At 49.7% G+C, this 15884-nt stretch overlaps 1 protein-coding gene across 1 annotated transcript in view; it reads left to right on the plus strand.

Annotated features, from left to right (window-relative positions):
* Positions 1-15066: 15066 nt before the first annotated feature.
* The window catches only part of LOC135175030 (PHD finger protein 21A-like), an 84896-nt gene continuing 84078 nt past the window's right edge, over positions 15067-15884 (plus strand). The window contains exon 1 of the mRNA XM_064142860.1: positions 15067-15618. Coding sequence (XP_063998930.1) covers positions 15565-15618 — 54 coding nt within the window. The 5' untranslated portion in view covers positions 15067-15564. The remainder of the gene's footprint in view (positions 15619-15884) is intronic.

A 15884-nucleotide genomic window follows, 5' to 3' on the forward strand; every position in this document is an offset into this window, starting at 1 on the left:
TCTTGCTCTCCTGCCATTTGTTCTTACACGGTTATGGAAGACATTCTAGGAATAACATCAAACAGTAACTTGTTAGTAACTAGCAGACATTCTAACAATAAACAGAGAGAGCAATTTCCCCGTGGCCAATATGCTGCTTGGGGTCAGTATGCTGTTTGCCCACTAGATGGGCTGAAGCTCTTTCTGCTTATGGCAGAAGGCAGTAGAAATTACAGAGGCATTAAAGCATTTACTCACAAATTCTTATTAATTATCAGTCACCCTCTGGGGCTACGTCACAGCCTATACAAGTGTCCAGTCTTCAGGGGACTCTGTCCGCAGGTGTCGAGGCTGGAATTCTCCCGGCTCCAGGGGAAAGGATGCAGTCTCTGACCTTGTCTCCTGGCTTCTTTTGGATGCTCTGTCCAGGGATTCTAGGCAGGACCTTCAGGTGCAGAGGCAGGATGCTGTACGGTCTCAGCACGGTGTCACGCTGGCCATGCAGGCCGATCGCGTGCAGGCAACCCAGGGTCTGCTGCTGGTGACTCGCAGCAGTGGAGCTTCCCAGGCAGCGATAAGGCAGCGGCGTGCAGTAGGGTGCATGGCTGCAGGCGAGACTGAGCTCTGCAGATAAAGGCAGGCAGTACAGGATCCAATCCTGGCAACTCACCGCAGTGGCAGGCAGGTGTGCACGGCTGCAGGGGAGACTGAGCTCTGCAGATAAAGGCAGGCAGTACAGGATCCAGTTCTGGTAACTCACTGCAGTGGCAGGCAGGTGTGCAGGGCTGGCTGCAAGCCCATGGGAGACTCTGTCTCTGTAGAGAAAAGTAGATAGCACAGGCAAATAGCAGCAAAGCAAGCAGGCATTAGAGCGAGCACTGTGGGTGAGCCGGCAGGCCGGTAAGCAGGCAGGTAGGCATAAGCAAAAGCACTTTGTTTACCTGTATACCTCTATTTATCAAATGTGGGCTGAGATTAATGGCCCTTTGGCCACCAGAATGACCAATCAGCTTGGCAGTTAACCAAAGCATACTTTAATAGGCAAAGGCTACAGGCCTTGCACTAGGCAGGCACAAGCCAAGTGTGTGCATCTTACACAACTGTGTTACACAACCTGGGCCCTGGGCAAGCCAGACTTCATGGCGCCAAGTCTGTTGTGTCCATTTATGTGTTTACCTCTGGTGTGGGCAGAAAAGGAAGTCCAGGCAAGACAAAGCATGTATAAGCCTATCTGGGGCCTATGAGCCCCCCACGACATTGACTCAGGGAACTCACCTGGTGTAACAAAAAGTATTATCTTCTTCCTGCTGCTCTAAGAAAAGTTTCAGCCAGAGTTAAAGCCAGGTCAAAACCATGACAGCTTTTAATGTGCAGTCACAAAGAGTTACCTGGTTTGTGAACATGGACAAGGTGGCATCTATCCAAGGTATAGCTCCAGCACCCTTGTATCATGTGGGAATACAAATGCAGAATCATTGGTAGAGTAGAAAAAGCAACATGTGTTTGGCACAGGAGTGTGTGCTCAGCTTCTGAAAAGTTTCCTGGCTGAGAGACTGCTGAGTTTAATTGTGGAAGATGTTGAGGCTTTTAAAGTCTTTTCTTGCTAGAATTATATTTTAACATAGTTGCTTGCTTTGAACTTTGTGGGGAAAAAAAGCCAAACTTGGATACAAAGAAGCATCCAAAGTTGTGTCCCAAATGGAGACACATTTAGTTATGAAATCTGCCACGTTCAAAAGCCCACAGGTTGAGTTGCCTAACACAAAGCTGACACTGAAATCCTAAATGTCCTAAACATGGCAACTCTGAGTTTCAAAGACATCACCCTGAAGTTTTTCAATATGCTAACTGAATATGAATTTATTCACATGACCCTGATTTGTGTGCTGACAAAGCCACCCTTGTGGTTGTAGCTACTCTTTCTCTTGGCGGGATGCTCTATCTGCTTAAGGAGGCACAAGCAACATGGCCATGGCAGTATGGCAGTGTAAAAACATGCTCCGTGGTGTGGACAAGGCTTTCCAGCACTGATTCCATCTAAATTTCTGCAAGTATTGACTGTAGCCTCTTTTGAACTAGGACTTGAAACACCCTTCACATGCTCCTCAGAGGGACTGATCTCCTCAGCAGGGAGGGGAAGGTGTTTTGCTAGCAGCAGCTCAGCTGATTTCCTGGGACAGCTGGAAAACGTGGAGTGGAAACGGCAGGCATACATCATTACTGTGGGCTGAAAAGGGCTGCGTTCTCAGCCGGTTGTGCTGTACTGCTCCCGGAGCCTGCCTCAGACCACTCTTCCCATGCAGAGGCATCCAGACACAAAGAGCGCAGGCACCTTCTGCCCATACAACCACAAGGGACAGTGTTGCCTCAGACCTAGAGGCAGTGAAGCTTTTCTAATTCTCCTGTCTATTCCGGTGATGCAGAAAGCAAAGTAAAATGTCCTTGGAAGGATATTATGACACTTGCAGGCAAGGACTTGAGATTCTCTCACTTGTCAGTGGTCAGTGACGCAGCAACCTCTAGGGAGTGATCCACTGTCAGGAAATACGTACACGCAGTCATTTCTGCAGGGGCTGGATAGAGACAGGGATGCATATCTCTGGCTTGGGCTCTCCTCTCTCTCCTCTCTCTTCTCTTTCCTCTCTTCTCTCTCCTCTCTCTTCTCTCTCCTCTCTCTCCTTTCTCCTCTTCTCTCTCCTCTCTCTCCTCTCTCTCCTCTCTCTCCTCTCTCTCCTCTCTCTCCTCTCTCTCCTCTCTCTCCTCTCTCTCCTCTCTCTCCTCTCTCTCCTCTCTCTCCTCTCTCTCCTCTCTCTCCTCTCTCTCCTCTCTCTCCTCTCTCTCCTCTCTCTCCTCTCTCTCCTCTCTCTCCTCTCTCTCCTCTCTCTCCTCTCTCTCCTCTCTCTCCTCTCTCTCCTCTCTCTCCTCTCTCTCCTCTCTCTCCTCTCTCTCCTCTCTCTCCTCTCTCTCCTCTCTCTCATTTTTAACAATATGGGCTGTGTCAAGGACAACAAACTAAACTCCTTTCCCCCTCTCTCTGTTCCTAATATATCTCAACATGCTATAAATACCATCCCACAATTTAGCACTGTTAATTAATATGTGCTTTCCATCTTTCCATCACCTTCCTTTTGGAGAGTTCATTATCTTGAGCTATGGAACTCTTCATTCAAACATTTCATTTTGTAGCAGGAGAAAGACGGAGGCGATGAAGAACTACTTTAACTGGATTGTGTAACAATGGCTGTGATAATAATTGTCTGGGAGAATTATATGGAGGTAACAAAAGGCCTCACAAAATGAGTGCATTACAAAGACTTTTATGACTAAAAAATACTGATGTCCTTAAAAGACAGAGAGAGAGAAGCAGGAGTTGGGTGCTTTTGTAGGAAGATGCAAAGATTACACTGAAATTTGTCTTTGCACAGGGAAGATACTTCCTTAGGGCTGCCAGAGCAAACCTTTGGCTTTTCTTTTTCGTTAGCACACTCCTGTTTCCACAGCACGTGTCCCTCCTCTTGCTCCAGCACCAGTGAGAGCCTGGTCTGCTCACATGAGCTGCTCTCTCTCAGTTTTGCATCCACTGGGTGTCGAGCAAGTGGAGCAGCCCTGTGACTCTGTTCAGTTATTGTGCCAGCTGATTTATCTTTGTACAGACAGCCTGTGCCTAACTTATTTTGGTAGTCTAGGCCTGCTGCCAGCGTGTCACTCTCTAGGAGCCACTCACACAAACAAGGTTGGATGAGGTGGTAGTGCAGGGTCTCCACTGAGTCCAGTGAAGAGGGACTGGGGAAACATACAGGTGAAGTGGGACATTAAGAGGAGAGCAGTGAGAGGAAGAGGGGGTACACTAGTCAGGCACCCATCATCTGTTGTGTTTGTCATATGCACACTTGTTTCCACAGGGTGTAGAGGATTGGTCTACTAGTTGAAAGTTTTCTGCCCCTTTTAAACATAGAATGGTTTAGGTTGGAAGGCACCTCCAAAGTTCATCTAGTCCAAGGCCCCTGTGCCAGAGGCTGTTTATGGGCCCCACCTGACAAGTGGGTTCAAGCTTGTTAGTTCCTTCTTAGCCAATTTGGAATGACGAGAAGAGGCTCTTTCTCTTGTTCGCTTCTGCTAAAAGGTTGCACTTGCTGTCACCGTTTGGAACGCTGCAGCTCTGTGTGCTGAACACTCTGTTCAGAGAGTCTTATTTTTGTCACCAAAGTACAGCTGCATCTTAAGGGTGGTACAGAATTCACAGAAGACATAATGAAGTACTGTAGGTTGCTAATAGACATTACACTTGGCAGCACTTTAGTATATGGAAATGTTCTGCTTTACACACCTTGATAAAAGGGATAAACAGGGCAAGATTGAAATCCCTTTAATGCCAGCGAGGGAACTATGGTCTGCAAGGTAACTGGTGCTGTCTTCCTGTAGACAGTGACTCCCCAGATGACCACCTTTCCCTGGCTAGTGTTAGGCACTTTAAAGGGCTGAGAATGTTTGGGGACAGAAAGTCTGCTTTGAGAAGTAGTTTGTTTTGCTGAGAGGGTAGTGAGCGGCTGGATCACCTCTCTGAACTGGCTAACAGCATAATCTTAAGTGCTGCTGCTGCAGTCAAGCTGGTGGTAGGGAACAGGAGTGCGCAGAAAGAGAGCAAGAAAGCAGAGCATGGCACTCCCACCACTCTCTGTTGTGCAGACAGTTCTCCAACGTGATGTGCTGCCAAATCTCATTTCTCTGGACCCAGCTACAGAGTGGAGCTTGCAGCTTTTTAGGTGCAATGGTGGCTTACAAATGCAACATGGACTGAGAGTTAGGGAGCCTCTGACAAAAGTCTGCCAGTCAGGAAGAAGAGCAGAATCTGTTTAAGGTTAATGAGAATCTCTACACAGAGAGGCACTTCTTAAACCTCACCCGTGGCTGAGTGTGACACATCTCAAGCAGCACTAAGGATCCTTTGGGCTTCATTTTGAAGTGTCCTCTTTAGGCAGACATGGTAGAAATACTGCCGTCCGTTGTGGTCTGCCCTCTCCCATAATCCCACTGCAAAGACCTTCTATTCCTGCTTTGTTCCCCCACTGCAACATGTCTTTTGCCCCACGTGGAGATGATTTCCCACTTGTATGCTCAACACTTCTGACTGAAGGCAGCATGGTTACTGCCACATTGGTGTACTCCACAGACAAGCCCTGCCTTTGTCTCTAAGTGACACCAAGTCACTGAAGCTGGCAGTGAAAGAAAAGCTAGGGACACCGATCTAACAACAGAAAGAGTGTCTCAGCACACACTGAAAATGGCAGCAGTGGGATGTTTCCTGTGTGTGTAAAACTGAGTAATCCTTATCTTAATCTCATGTAGACTGCAAAATCTCCAGGTCATGTGAAAACTGAGACAGTCCTGCATGGGAACAGGAGGCAATACCAACACACCCATCCTGCATGATGGGTGCCCTCGGGATTATGAGCTCTTCATGACTGCTTCTGAGATAGAGACCCAGGGCCTCTGTGATGGCATGGGCTCCCTGTTCCCCCAGGCAATGACCGAGGGGCAGAGGTGGTTTGGGCTGCTGGTATGGAGACCAGGGCCCCTGTGATGGCATGGGCTCCCTGTTCCCCCAGGCAATGACCGAGGGGCAGAGGTGGTTTGGGCTGCTGGTATGGAGACCAGGGCCCCTGTGATGGCATGGGCTCCCTGTTCCCCCAGGCAATGACCGAGGGGCAGAGGTGGTTTGGGCTGCTGGTATGGAGACCAGGGCCCCTGTGATGGCATGGGCTCCCTGTTCCCCCAGGCAATGACCGAGTGGCAGAGGGGGTTTGGGCTGTTTGTACAGCAAGCACTGCCTGTGGTCGGAGCACAGGGCAGAGTTGCTTTTCCAGGCCTGCCTACTCATCTCGGCAGATGCTCCTTCCTCAAGCCTTCCTCTCCCTCCCTTCCCCCCCTAAACAGACCCCTTCCCCAGTCAATGCCTGTTGTCCCCAGCCAGTCACTAAATCAGTCGGATGCCTCCCTTCCCCCACCCGACACGCTGGCGATGAGCGCCCCATGCTCATGCCTTTCATGTAGTCTCTGTCGGTTGCTGCTTGGGTTACTAAAAGACACGCACACAACAGCGCGAACAAACAAACAACCCCCCAAACCCCAGCGCACACCAAAGCCCATCAGGCCCAAGCAAGCCCACTGCTGGCCCCAGCTTTAGGCCAGGGCGGTGCCCTCGGCCGCTACACGCTGCAGCGATCTGGTGCACCGGTTTGCCCTCCCGAAACACGGAGGGGCTGTGGGATGTGCGTGACCGAGATTATTCCTGCTTGCTTTTCTCACTTTCCCTTGAGTTGCAGCAGTCCTGAGCAAGCCCAGGGCTGCGGGGGAGGGTGGGGTGCGGTGCGTAAAAGAGGACGGATAAACTTGGGCGCACTGTGCCAGCCCTGGGCTCAGAGCAAAGCCCCCGTCCTGGCTAGCCGTGGCCCTGCGCCCACTCCTCTTCCCACCTTCCACAGCCAGGCAAGCAGGAGACCCCGGAGCTTCGCTTCCCTCCCCTTCCCGCCGCCGCTTTTCCTGCTGCCCAGCGGATCTGGCATCCCCAGCTGAATGCCCTTCCTCCTCCTCCCTCCTCCTCCCCTCGCTCCGCTAAAGCACACGCACCCAAGCAGCTTTAACGGGATAAAAGACGAGACCTTGAGAAAAGTCAAAAGCATCTGGGGAAGGAAACAGTGTGGACACGTAAAGAGAAAAAGAGTTTCACCAGTGAGCCATGAAATGAAAAGTAACAGCCGATGTACTGGAGGGAAGGAACAGAGAGTCAGCAGCAGAAACTGTGTAGCCGAGGTTAAGGAGGGACTGGTGGTGGTGGTGAAACTTAAAGTAAGTACCAAGGCAAACGAGAGAGGAGAGAAAGAGATCCAGGCTATTGCCAGCAATGGCTGGGAAAGAGTCACTGGGACACTCTTGGCTGTGCGTTAGGCAAAGCCGTTGCGTTGTGCCGAGCCAGTGTCCCTCTCCTCTCCTTTAAACGCACGAGGCTGATCGCCTCAAAAAGAGAGATAATGCCAGAGACCTCCCAACATTTGCATTTCCTACCCCCGCAGCTGCTTACCCGAGAGGCTGAAAGGAAGAAATTACTTATTTTTTTAAATGTAGCTAGGAAGTAAGTAGAGGAATAAGGAGAAGGTTAGTGGTGGTAGGTAGTGGTGTAGGGGGCAGTCGTGTAACTGCCTTTGCGCTAAAGCCGCCGACAGAAGCGGGGGAGGAGCACCCCCTTAGTTTCCCATTTAGAAATATTTAAGGAAGGCGTTAAAAGCTTAGGCGAATGCTGTGTTGTCCTCCTGAGATGTGCAGCTGAGGGCATAGAATGAAATCAAAGGCAAGGGAGAATTCTTCTGCTCCCGTGCACATGGAGCCTCTCCCACACACGAGCAAAACGCAGGGAGAAAGCGCTGCTGTTTGGCAGCCCCAGGACTGCGGGCAGCAGTTGGCACTTCCCAGGCCCTAACGGCAGATCACAAGGGGGCACAGGGCTTTCTCACAAAGTTGGCCAAACCCCAAGAACAATGAAGCCAAGGTGCTTAAATGGGGGCAGGCTCTTCTGTGGCCCTCTGTTCCTTTCCCTGTGTCCCCTTTGCCTGTGTCCTCACCAGGTTGCCTTGCCTGGGAGCCGTGGGAAAGGGTCAGAGAAGCGACACTCCCTAGAAGGGCCCTGGCTTTCTTTTGTTCCAGGGCACCTGCAGCTGGACTACATTTCCCAGCAGGCGCAGAGCGCGGGGTGGGAAGATGGGGGGTGGCTTTTCTACCCTTTTTCCTCCTCCATCACATTCTTCCTTAGCGAAGGGCGCACAGAAAAAGACTTTGCTGGCACATGATGTGCATTGAGGGTGTAAAAGGGGCAGGGCTGCAAGAGGATTATCGTGGAAAACAAGGGGGAACTTGCTGCCTCCAAAATCAAACTCCAAAGACACAGTTTTTGGAACAATCTAGGGAAAGAAAGCTGAAATACTTCATTCCCGAAGCAGGCAGGTTGTAGCCCTGAGCATGGAATTCTTGCTAGATACACAAAAGAGAGATGATACTTGTTCTTTTGTGTGCGGGGACGAACAAGAGCATTGCCACCAACTGCAGAGAGCAAACTTATGCAACTCCTCCATCACAAACCAAAGCACATGCATGTCTTGCATAATGTTGTTTGCCACCATACGAATGTTTCCTTTCTGGCCCCTGTAGAGCCTACAGATTGCTTTACTGATCTCCTGCATCAGATGGCTTTATCCTTCTGGTACTGCATATATTCAGATCTGAGGTCCGTGTAAATAAGTATAAACAAAACGCATGTTTTGTAACAGGTTTATTTTTAGTCCCTGTGTTTTTGTGCTAGGGAGAAAGAAGTTTAATTAATATTGAACCCATTTGTGTAAAAGTGGCTAGTATGAGCAGAAATCTGGTGGAAGCTGAAATCTTAGCAGGGCTTAAAGAAACAACAACCACCAAACAAAAAACCCAACTGAACAAAAAAAAGTATTAAGCATTGCTAGTTTAAAGTGGTTTTCCTGTACACACTGCCCTCTCAGTTACACCTCTGACTGCAGCAAAATGCTGCCCGTTTAAAGGAAGAGATGTTGGCCTCGGGTTTCTAAAGAATCCTGGTGATAGAGTTTCTCTCTAACAAGAGATTGCAAGCGGTGATTATAATGAACTAAAGAAGCTGCTCGCCAAGCCTCTGCTCCTCGGGGAGATGATTCAACTCACACAGTTGTGTGCTGCAGTGTGTTTAAAAGACCGATTTGAAGGTCTATAGCCAAACTTAGTAGCAGCCTTGCATTTAAGCATGTGGGTACATGCACAGATGTGTAAATACAGAGGTATTTCTGTATGGCTGTGTGCTGTAGACACATGTAGATACGTAAAGAGCAGATATCCACTGAACGCTTCAACTGCTTGTGTGACAAGAAGTGCTGTCAGTGAGCACAACTGGTTATGTGATTAAAAAACAATGGCAATAGCACTCAGATGTAATTTTGCTTTAAATGAAAAGTTTGATGAACTTCTTGGAATTATTTGGTAGAGCATATTGTTCTTGTTCAGCTGTAGGTTTTACGGCAGTGTTTTGTCCTTGATGTCTCAGGATACCTTGCCAGGATTATTTTATTGCAAAGTTCTTCACCTGTAGACATTAAAAAACAACTATTTGCCTGTGCTGCTGCTGCTGACACATAACCATTATGGAAGGGAGAGTTTTAAATCTCCAGTTTTCACCTGAGTGTCTTCTGTTCACATTTGGATTGTAATGAAAGTAACAGTCCAAGATATTTCACTCCATTTTAATTTCACTTTTGTCTCTGAAGTCTGGGCCTCAACCTGACTGAGGACTGCTAAAACATAGTAGTGACCAGCACTGTTTTCACTGAAGTTAAAATCAATATCAAGGTGACAATTACTGGTGACAGGACGGGAGGGCATGGTCTGAAGCTGCGCCAGGGAGGGCTTGGGCTGGATATTAGGAAGCACTTCCTCGTGGAAAGGGTGATTAGGCACTGGCGTGAACTGCCCAGGGAGGTGGTGGAGTCACCATGCCTCCAGGTGACTCCAAAAGATGTGATGTGGCACTCGGTGGCATGGTTTAGCAGAGGTGGTGGTGTTAGGTTATAGGCTGGACTTGATCTCGGGGCCCTTTTCCAGCCTGAGTGATTCTGTGGTAGTTCTGCAGTAGCTGCGCAGGGCCTAGATGGTTGTTACGGTCTTGTTGCACGTGGTGTAGTGGAGTTTTCTGCCCTATTTGTGACTGAAAGCGCCAGCCGTGAGAAAGAGTGGTAAGGAGATACTAAGTCTTGGATGGGCCACTTGAAGCCATATTTTCATCACAGACCCCTTTGTTCCTAAGGACAAGTACCAGTTTCCCCCAACACCATATTGCTGCCCTTCCCGAACACGTCCTGGTTCCATCCACTGAACAGTGGAGGATGGTGGCAGGTTCTTTTTGCTCCCTCCAGCCTCACCTTTGCACCTGTGGAAAATGGAGAAAGCTCCCAATTTCCTGCTTGAGCTCCACGTGCGTGTGCAGTGCTAACAGTGAGTTTGCTTAGATTGCTGTGGCAGAGCTGTAGTACAAGTCACAGTCTCGTCATGTAGCAGTGGCAAAGCTCTGCCAGGACATTTGCTTGAATGCTTGAATACTGCATGTTTTAGTCCACCTTGAGGCTAGCATGTCCCTAGAGAACAGATGCAAGAGCTTCTTAAGACCTGGCTTAAGAGCTATGGATTAGAGGTGGGTAAAGAGCAATTTTTTGCATTGACTAGAAGATGGTGAAGATGTTCCTGCTCATTGCAGGAGGATTGGACTAGATGACCTTTAAAGGGCCCTTGCAACCAAAAGAATTGCCTGATTCCGCATGCAGATAGTCAGGTGCACTCAGAGGGTGTACAAGGTAAGAAGGAAGGACACATTTTCTAAACTGTTGATTAGAGTGGACTCGGTTCTATGGTTCTTTGATTTCCCAAAGTTCAGTGCTGAACTGAGTAGAAATGGACTTTCTCCACTGCAACCTTCTATATTGCAAGAGTTGGGTAAACTTGGTTTAAACAGTTTATTTTGTGGGCTCCTGTTCAGTGCCTTTGCCTCACAGGTTTCTTTTAGCAGCACTTTGTTCTTTCTGCATCTTGAGTCCTGTGTCCAGTTCTGGGCTCCTCAATTCAAGAGAGGTGTTGAGGTGCTGGAAGGTGCCCAGAGAAGGGCAGCAAGGCTGGGGAGGGGCCTGGAGCACAGCCCTGTGAGGAAAGGCTGAGGGAGCTGGGGGTGTGCAGCCTGCAGCAGAGGAGGCTCAGGGCAGAGCTCACTGCTGTCTACAGCTACCTGAAGGGAGGCTGTAGCCAGGTGGGATTGGGCTGTTCTGCCAGGTACCCAGCAACAGAACAAGGGGATACAGCCTGAAGCTGTGCCAGGGGAGGTCTAGGCTGGATGTTAGGAAGAAGTTCTTGCCAGAGAGATTGGCATTGGAATGGGCTGCCCAGGGAGGTGGTGGAATCACCGTGCCTGGAGGTGTTGAAGACAAGGCTGGCTGGGGCACTTAGTGCCATGGTCTGGGTGATTGGCCCAGGGCTGGGTGCTAGGTTGCAGTGGATGAGCCCAGGGAGATGGTAGAGGTCTGGTCCCTGGAGGTGTTTAAGGCCAGGCTGGTTGAGTCTGTGGCCAGCCTGCTCTAGGGTAGGGTGTCCCTGCCCATGGCAGGGGGTTTGGAATTAGATGACCCTTGTGGTCCTTTCCAACCCTGACTGATTCTATGATTCTGTGATTCTATTTGGTCTCCCCATTCTTTACTTCTTCCAGCTAAACTGTAAATGTCCCTTATGCAGATGAATAGATGGAAGGGAAGCTCACTTGTGTCTCTCACGTTCCTCCAGCAAGCAGGATGACTGTTGCCATCAGAATTCCCAAATGAATTGCATGGAGCTGTTAACACTTTAATAGGTGACTGCCTGATGTTATTGCATATTTGGCAGATTAATGCATTTTATACAAGCTCCCCAGAAAACCAGATCAACTAAGGAAAGGCAAAAGTCTTCATTATGGTTTGCAATTTATACTTTGGTTAAAACCTGTGACCTGTCATAGCACCGTGGATGTATAAACCAGATTTTGAATGACAGGCAGGCTGAAACAAACTCCTAAGCCTTTCCTCTTAGCATATCACTGATGTGGGAAGGACAACTGAGTATTCCTTGCCCCTTGCAGGTAAAGTCACAAAATGCTGTACCTGGATGAAACTGGATACTTCATTGCAAAAGATGAGGCTAACAGTGATTACTGGGTTTATTCTGATGAACAAGTGTCTATTTTATAATGCTGAGGAAAAGTCTCTTTGCTCTACCCACAGAACACACATTAAACTGAACCAGCTGGCATTGTGTCAGTGAATTAACAGTGAATACATAGAGGTGCCATACCCAAATAGTGTAGTCAGTTTTAGTTGATGGACTGGATTTGAACTCATGGAAGTTTTGCGCTGATGAAATCAGAGGTTAGAAAGGTAACATTCCCAATTCACACAAACCTTCAGGCTTCTCTTTCCCAAAACTTTGTTCAAATGCTTCATTACCTTTTTTAGAGCCACTTTAAATGTCTGAATAACTGCTTAGAAGTCTAACCTACTTGCGCACTTTACTTTAGATGTCAGGTCTTGTCAGGTATTGATGTAGCTTGCAAAGCCCTACTTTTGTTGGGTCTAGCACTACAGAATACCTTTGCACAGAATGCATGAGAAGTTAACACTGGGACATTTTCATATTCATCAGTATCTGCAGGATTGACCTATTTGTCTTTACAAATGTGAGAGGGGTTTCGATTTTTAACACCCCCTCTCCCCTCTACAGCTAAGCCAGTTTATTGGTTGAGAATTAAAAACCCTCTCTGATGCTTTCAATCTAGACACACTATGGAAAATAAACTGACTTAGACATATCTCAAGAAAAAGAGTTGCACCAGGGGAGGTTTTGATGACATATTAGGTAAAATTTCTTTACTGAAAGACTGGTCAAGCATTGGAACAGACCGTCCAGGGAAATGACAGTCGCCATCAGTGGAAGTGTTTGTTCAAACAACTTGTAGACACAGCGCTTTGGGATGTGGTTCAGTGAGAATGGTGGTGTTGGGTTGGTGACCTTTCAGGTCTTTTCCAACCTTAGTGACTCAGCTAAACGGTAAATGTCCCTTATGCAGATAAATAGATGGAAGGGAAACTCACTGATGTCTCCCAGGTCCCTCCAGTAAACAGGATGACTGATTATACATGTTGGAGCCATATGCAGACACTAAACCAACGATGCAAATGCAGTCCATTACCATAACAAATGATACCAACTTGAATAAGCTTTTTCTAAAACACATTCTTTAAGGTTAATACAGAAATTCAGTGTAGTCTTTGCTCTTAATTTTGGCCAGCTGAAAAATGTTCTATCATGAATCATCACACGATTTTAATGTTAAAAGGTTGTGCTATGTTTGGACCGCCTGTATTCAAACAGCTGGATGAAAATGGATACCTTGTTTTGAACTCCCAGCATGTTATCTCTCAAAGTAGTTTTAATTACAATATAGTTGATGTAAATTGGTTTTGGTGTATCTTGGTGTCTTAATTAGTTTTGAGATTAATTTAATAGGTTGTTAAAATTGGCATCCAAGCACATCTGGAGCACAGTGATGTTTTAAATATTGACTAATCATTTAGGATGAGTTTCAACTTAATATTTTAGTGCAGTTTCAATACAATATTAGCGTTGGATCATTCCAGGAATGGGAGTAAGTGTGCCCCACAATTCTTTTCCTGAGCACTCCATCAGCTAACTGCTTGTCAAAACCTGCCCTAAGCTTTGACTGTCATCAGTAAAGTTATTCTGAGCATTATTTTTGACTTCCAACCCTACTCGAGCCATGCGCCATGGCAGCAGTAAATCTAACTGCCCGGCTCGTATTCCTGCCTCAGAACCCCACACCTACATGGCAAAACACTGACTCGGATGAGTCTGTGACGCTGCGTTTTAAAATGGACAGCAGCCTTGCTGCCAGATCAGGTTACGTCTGTCCCGAGGGCCTGAACCCACGGCAAAAAAAGGACATAAGAATGCTTGTGCTGGGTTGCTGTCCCCCCCTGGTCGAGGCCACATCCGTGGTGCTGTGTGACCCGGTGGCACGTGTCTGTTACTGACAGGCGAGGAACTGTGGCTTCAAACGCTTGAAACGGAGTATCTATGTGAGCCAACCTTCCCGGGCCGGGTCGAAGTCTTGCTGCTGCTATTCAGTAACCGAACTGAAGCTACGCTTCCCTGTTGCCCCCTCTCTGCAGCAGGTTCGCGTGGCCGGTGGGACCGGGCGTCCCGCGCTTTTCCGCTGTGGCTGCTGCAGCTCGCTGTTTGCGTGCTCATGCTCGCAGGTGCAGACTAAGACACAGCTGCCCGGCAGAAAAAAACAGTGTCTTTGAAAGTACTGTGCTATTTAACCTGGCTCAGGTTTGACATCCTGCTTCGAGGTGCAGGGACACCAGCTGCCGGCTCGGCACAACCCAGCGGCACAGCAACTTCTTCTGGTGAGGAGCAGGCATGACGAAGATATGGATGAGCAGGGAAAAATTTGACCACGATGCACTGCCAAGCGGAAAGTAACCCTCCCTGTCACCAGGCTGCTCTGTGCCTGAACTTGCGTGGAAGTTTTTTAGGGGGCGGAAGGGGGTCCTCCGGGGCGCAGGGCCGCCCAGCCACCCGATCCCTCACAGCCTTCACCAGTGACCGGCCCCCGGGCAAACGCGGCAGCGGGAGCCGCCACCAGCCTGTGGCGGGATGGAGCGAAGAGCGGCTCCTCGGGCTGGCAGCTACCTCCGTGCGGCCGGGTCGCGGAGGGAAGAGCAGATCCAAGCAACGGGAGAAGAGAAGCAGCAGTGGAAATGCGCGGAGGAGATGACGTAGGGGGAGGTGTGCGGAAGGACTGCAAGAACTTCACTCTCCTCAGCCGCTAGGATCTGTCTGTCGTCAAGCCGCGGGGGAATCCCGTCCCCTGCCTCTTCCCCAGGGCAGGGCAAAGCCCTACGGGGCGAGAAGCACTGACCCGCCAAGGCGAGCACCGCACAGCCGACGGCAGCGGCCGAGCCCCGAGGCAACGAGGGTGGAGCAGGAGGCGGGGTCCGCCCGCCCCGCCCCCTCCCGCCGGCCCTTGCGCCGGGACTCGCCGGCACTTTGTTTGTTCTCCCGCCCGCCGCGGCGCGGCCGGGCCGAGGCGCATGCGCGGGCCGCAAGCCTTAGCAGCGTCCGCTCCGCCCTGCCTCCCTCCCTCCCTCCCGGCAGCCCCCCCCGCCGCTCACTCCCTGCCCCACCCCCATCCCGCTCCATCCGGGCACCGCCGAATTAGCATTGACAGCCGAGGCACAACTTTTCTCCTCAGGCAAAGTGAAATCAAGGCGCGCACTCCGAGGAAATATAGTCCCTCCCGTTTTCAGCCCTTTGCCGTCCCCATTGGCGGGGGCGGCGGGGCGGCGGGAGGCGGTGGAGCGGCTGCGGGGCGGAGCGGGGGCGGTGTAGGTGGGGGGGAGGACGGGACGCGGGGGGGCGAGCGGGCGGGGGCGCGGGGGGGGAGGCCCCCCCCACTTTGGCGGAAAGTGAGTGATGAGTCTGTGTCCCCAGCAAAGAGGCAAAGAACTTGCTTTGCAGACTGAGTAGTTGTTTCTTCGGTTGTTGTTGTCTCTTTTTTTCTCTCAAAGTGTTGTCCTTACCGTGGCTGCCACTCGCCTTTGGTTTTCCTTTTTCCTGCCTTTTTACCATTGTTGTTACTTTCCCCGGTTTTGTTGGGTTTGTTGTTTTTTGGTTTGTTTTCCTTTTTTTCGGAGGAGGGAGGGGTGGCTGCCTGGCTGGCTGGCGGGTCAGTTGCAAAAAGCGAGCGAGCAAGAGAGGAAAAAAAAGAAAAAAAAAAAAAAAAAGCCAAAAAAAAAAAAAAAAAGGAGCAAGGGAAAAAAAAAAGAGGAACAAAACAAACCAAACAAACCAAACAAAACCAAACCAAAAACCAAACCAAACAAACAAAAAAACTTCACTCGGACCTGAAAGTGGCAGGAAAGTGCCTGGCAAGTTGCAGGGATGGAGCTACACAGCTTGCAGGAGGCGTTAAAAGTGGAAATCCAATGTCATCAGGTAAAAAAAATGATAAGCAAATAAAAAATGCTCTTCTATCCCCGGCGCTTTTCAGAGGGAGAGAGGGAGCGGAAGGGAGCCAATGTTGCATGCTTAGCAAGTAGCCTTTGCTTCTTGTCGCAGGGTCTATCGATCAGGGGAACGCGGCGGGGAGAGCGGGTCCGGGGCCGTGTCGGGGGGAGATCGGGGCCGCGGTGGGGGCCCCCGCCGGGCCCCCCGTAGCCCCCCCGCGGCAATGGCGAGCACTTCGCCAAAGTAGTTTTGCG

This window comes from Pogoniulus pusillus, chromosome 4, assembly GCF_015220805.1.
Source record: "Pogoniulus pusillus isolate bPogPus1 chromosome 4, bPogPus1.pri, whole genome shotgun sequence".
Taxonomy (NCBI): domain Eukaryota; kingdom Metazoa; phylum Chordata; class Aves; order Piciformes; family Lybiidae; genus Pogoniulus; species Pogoniulus pusillus.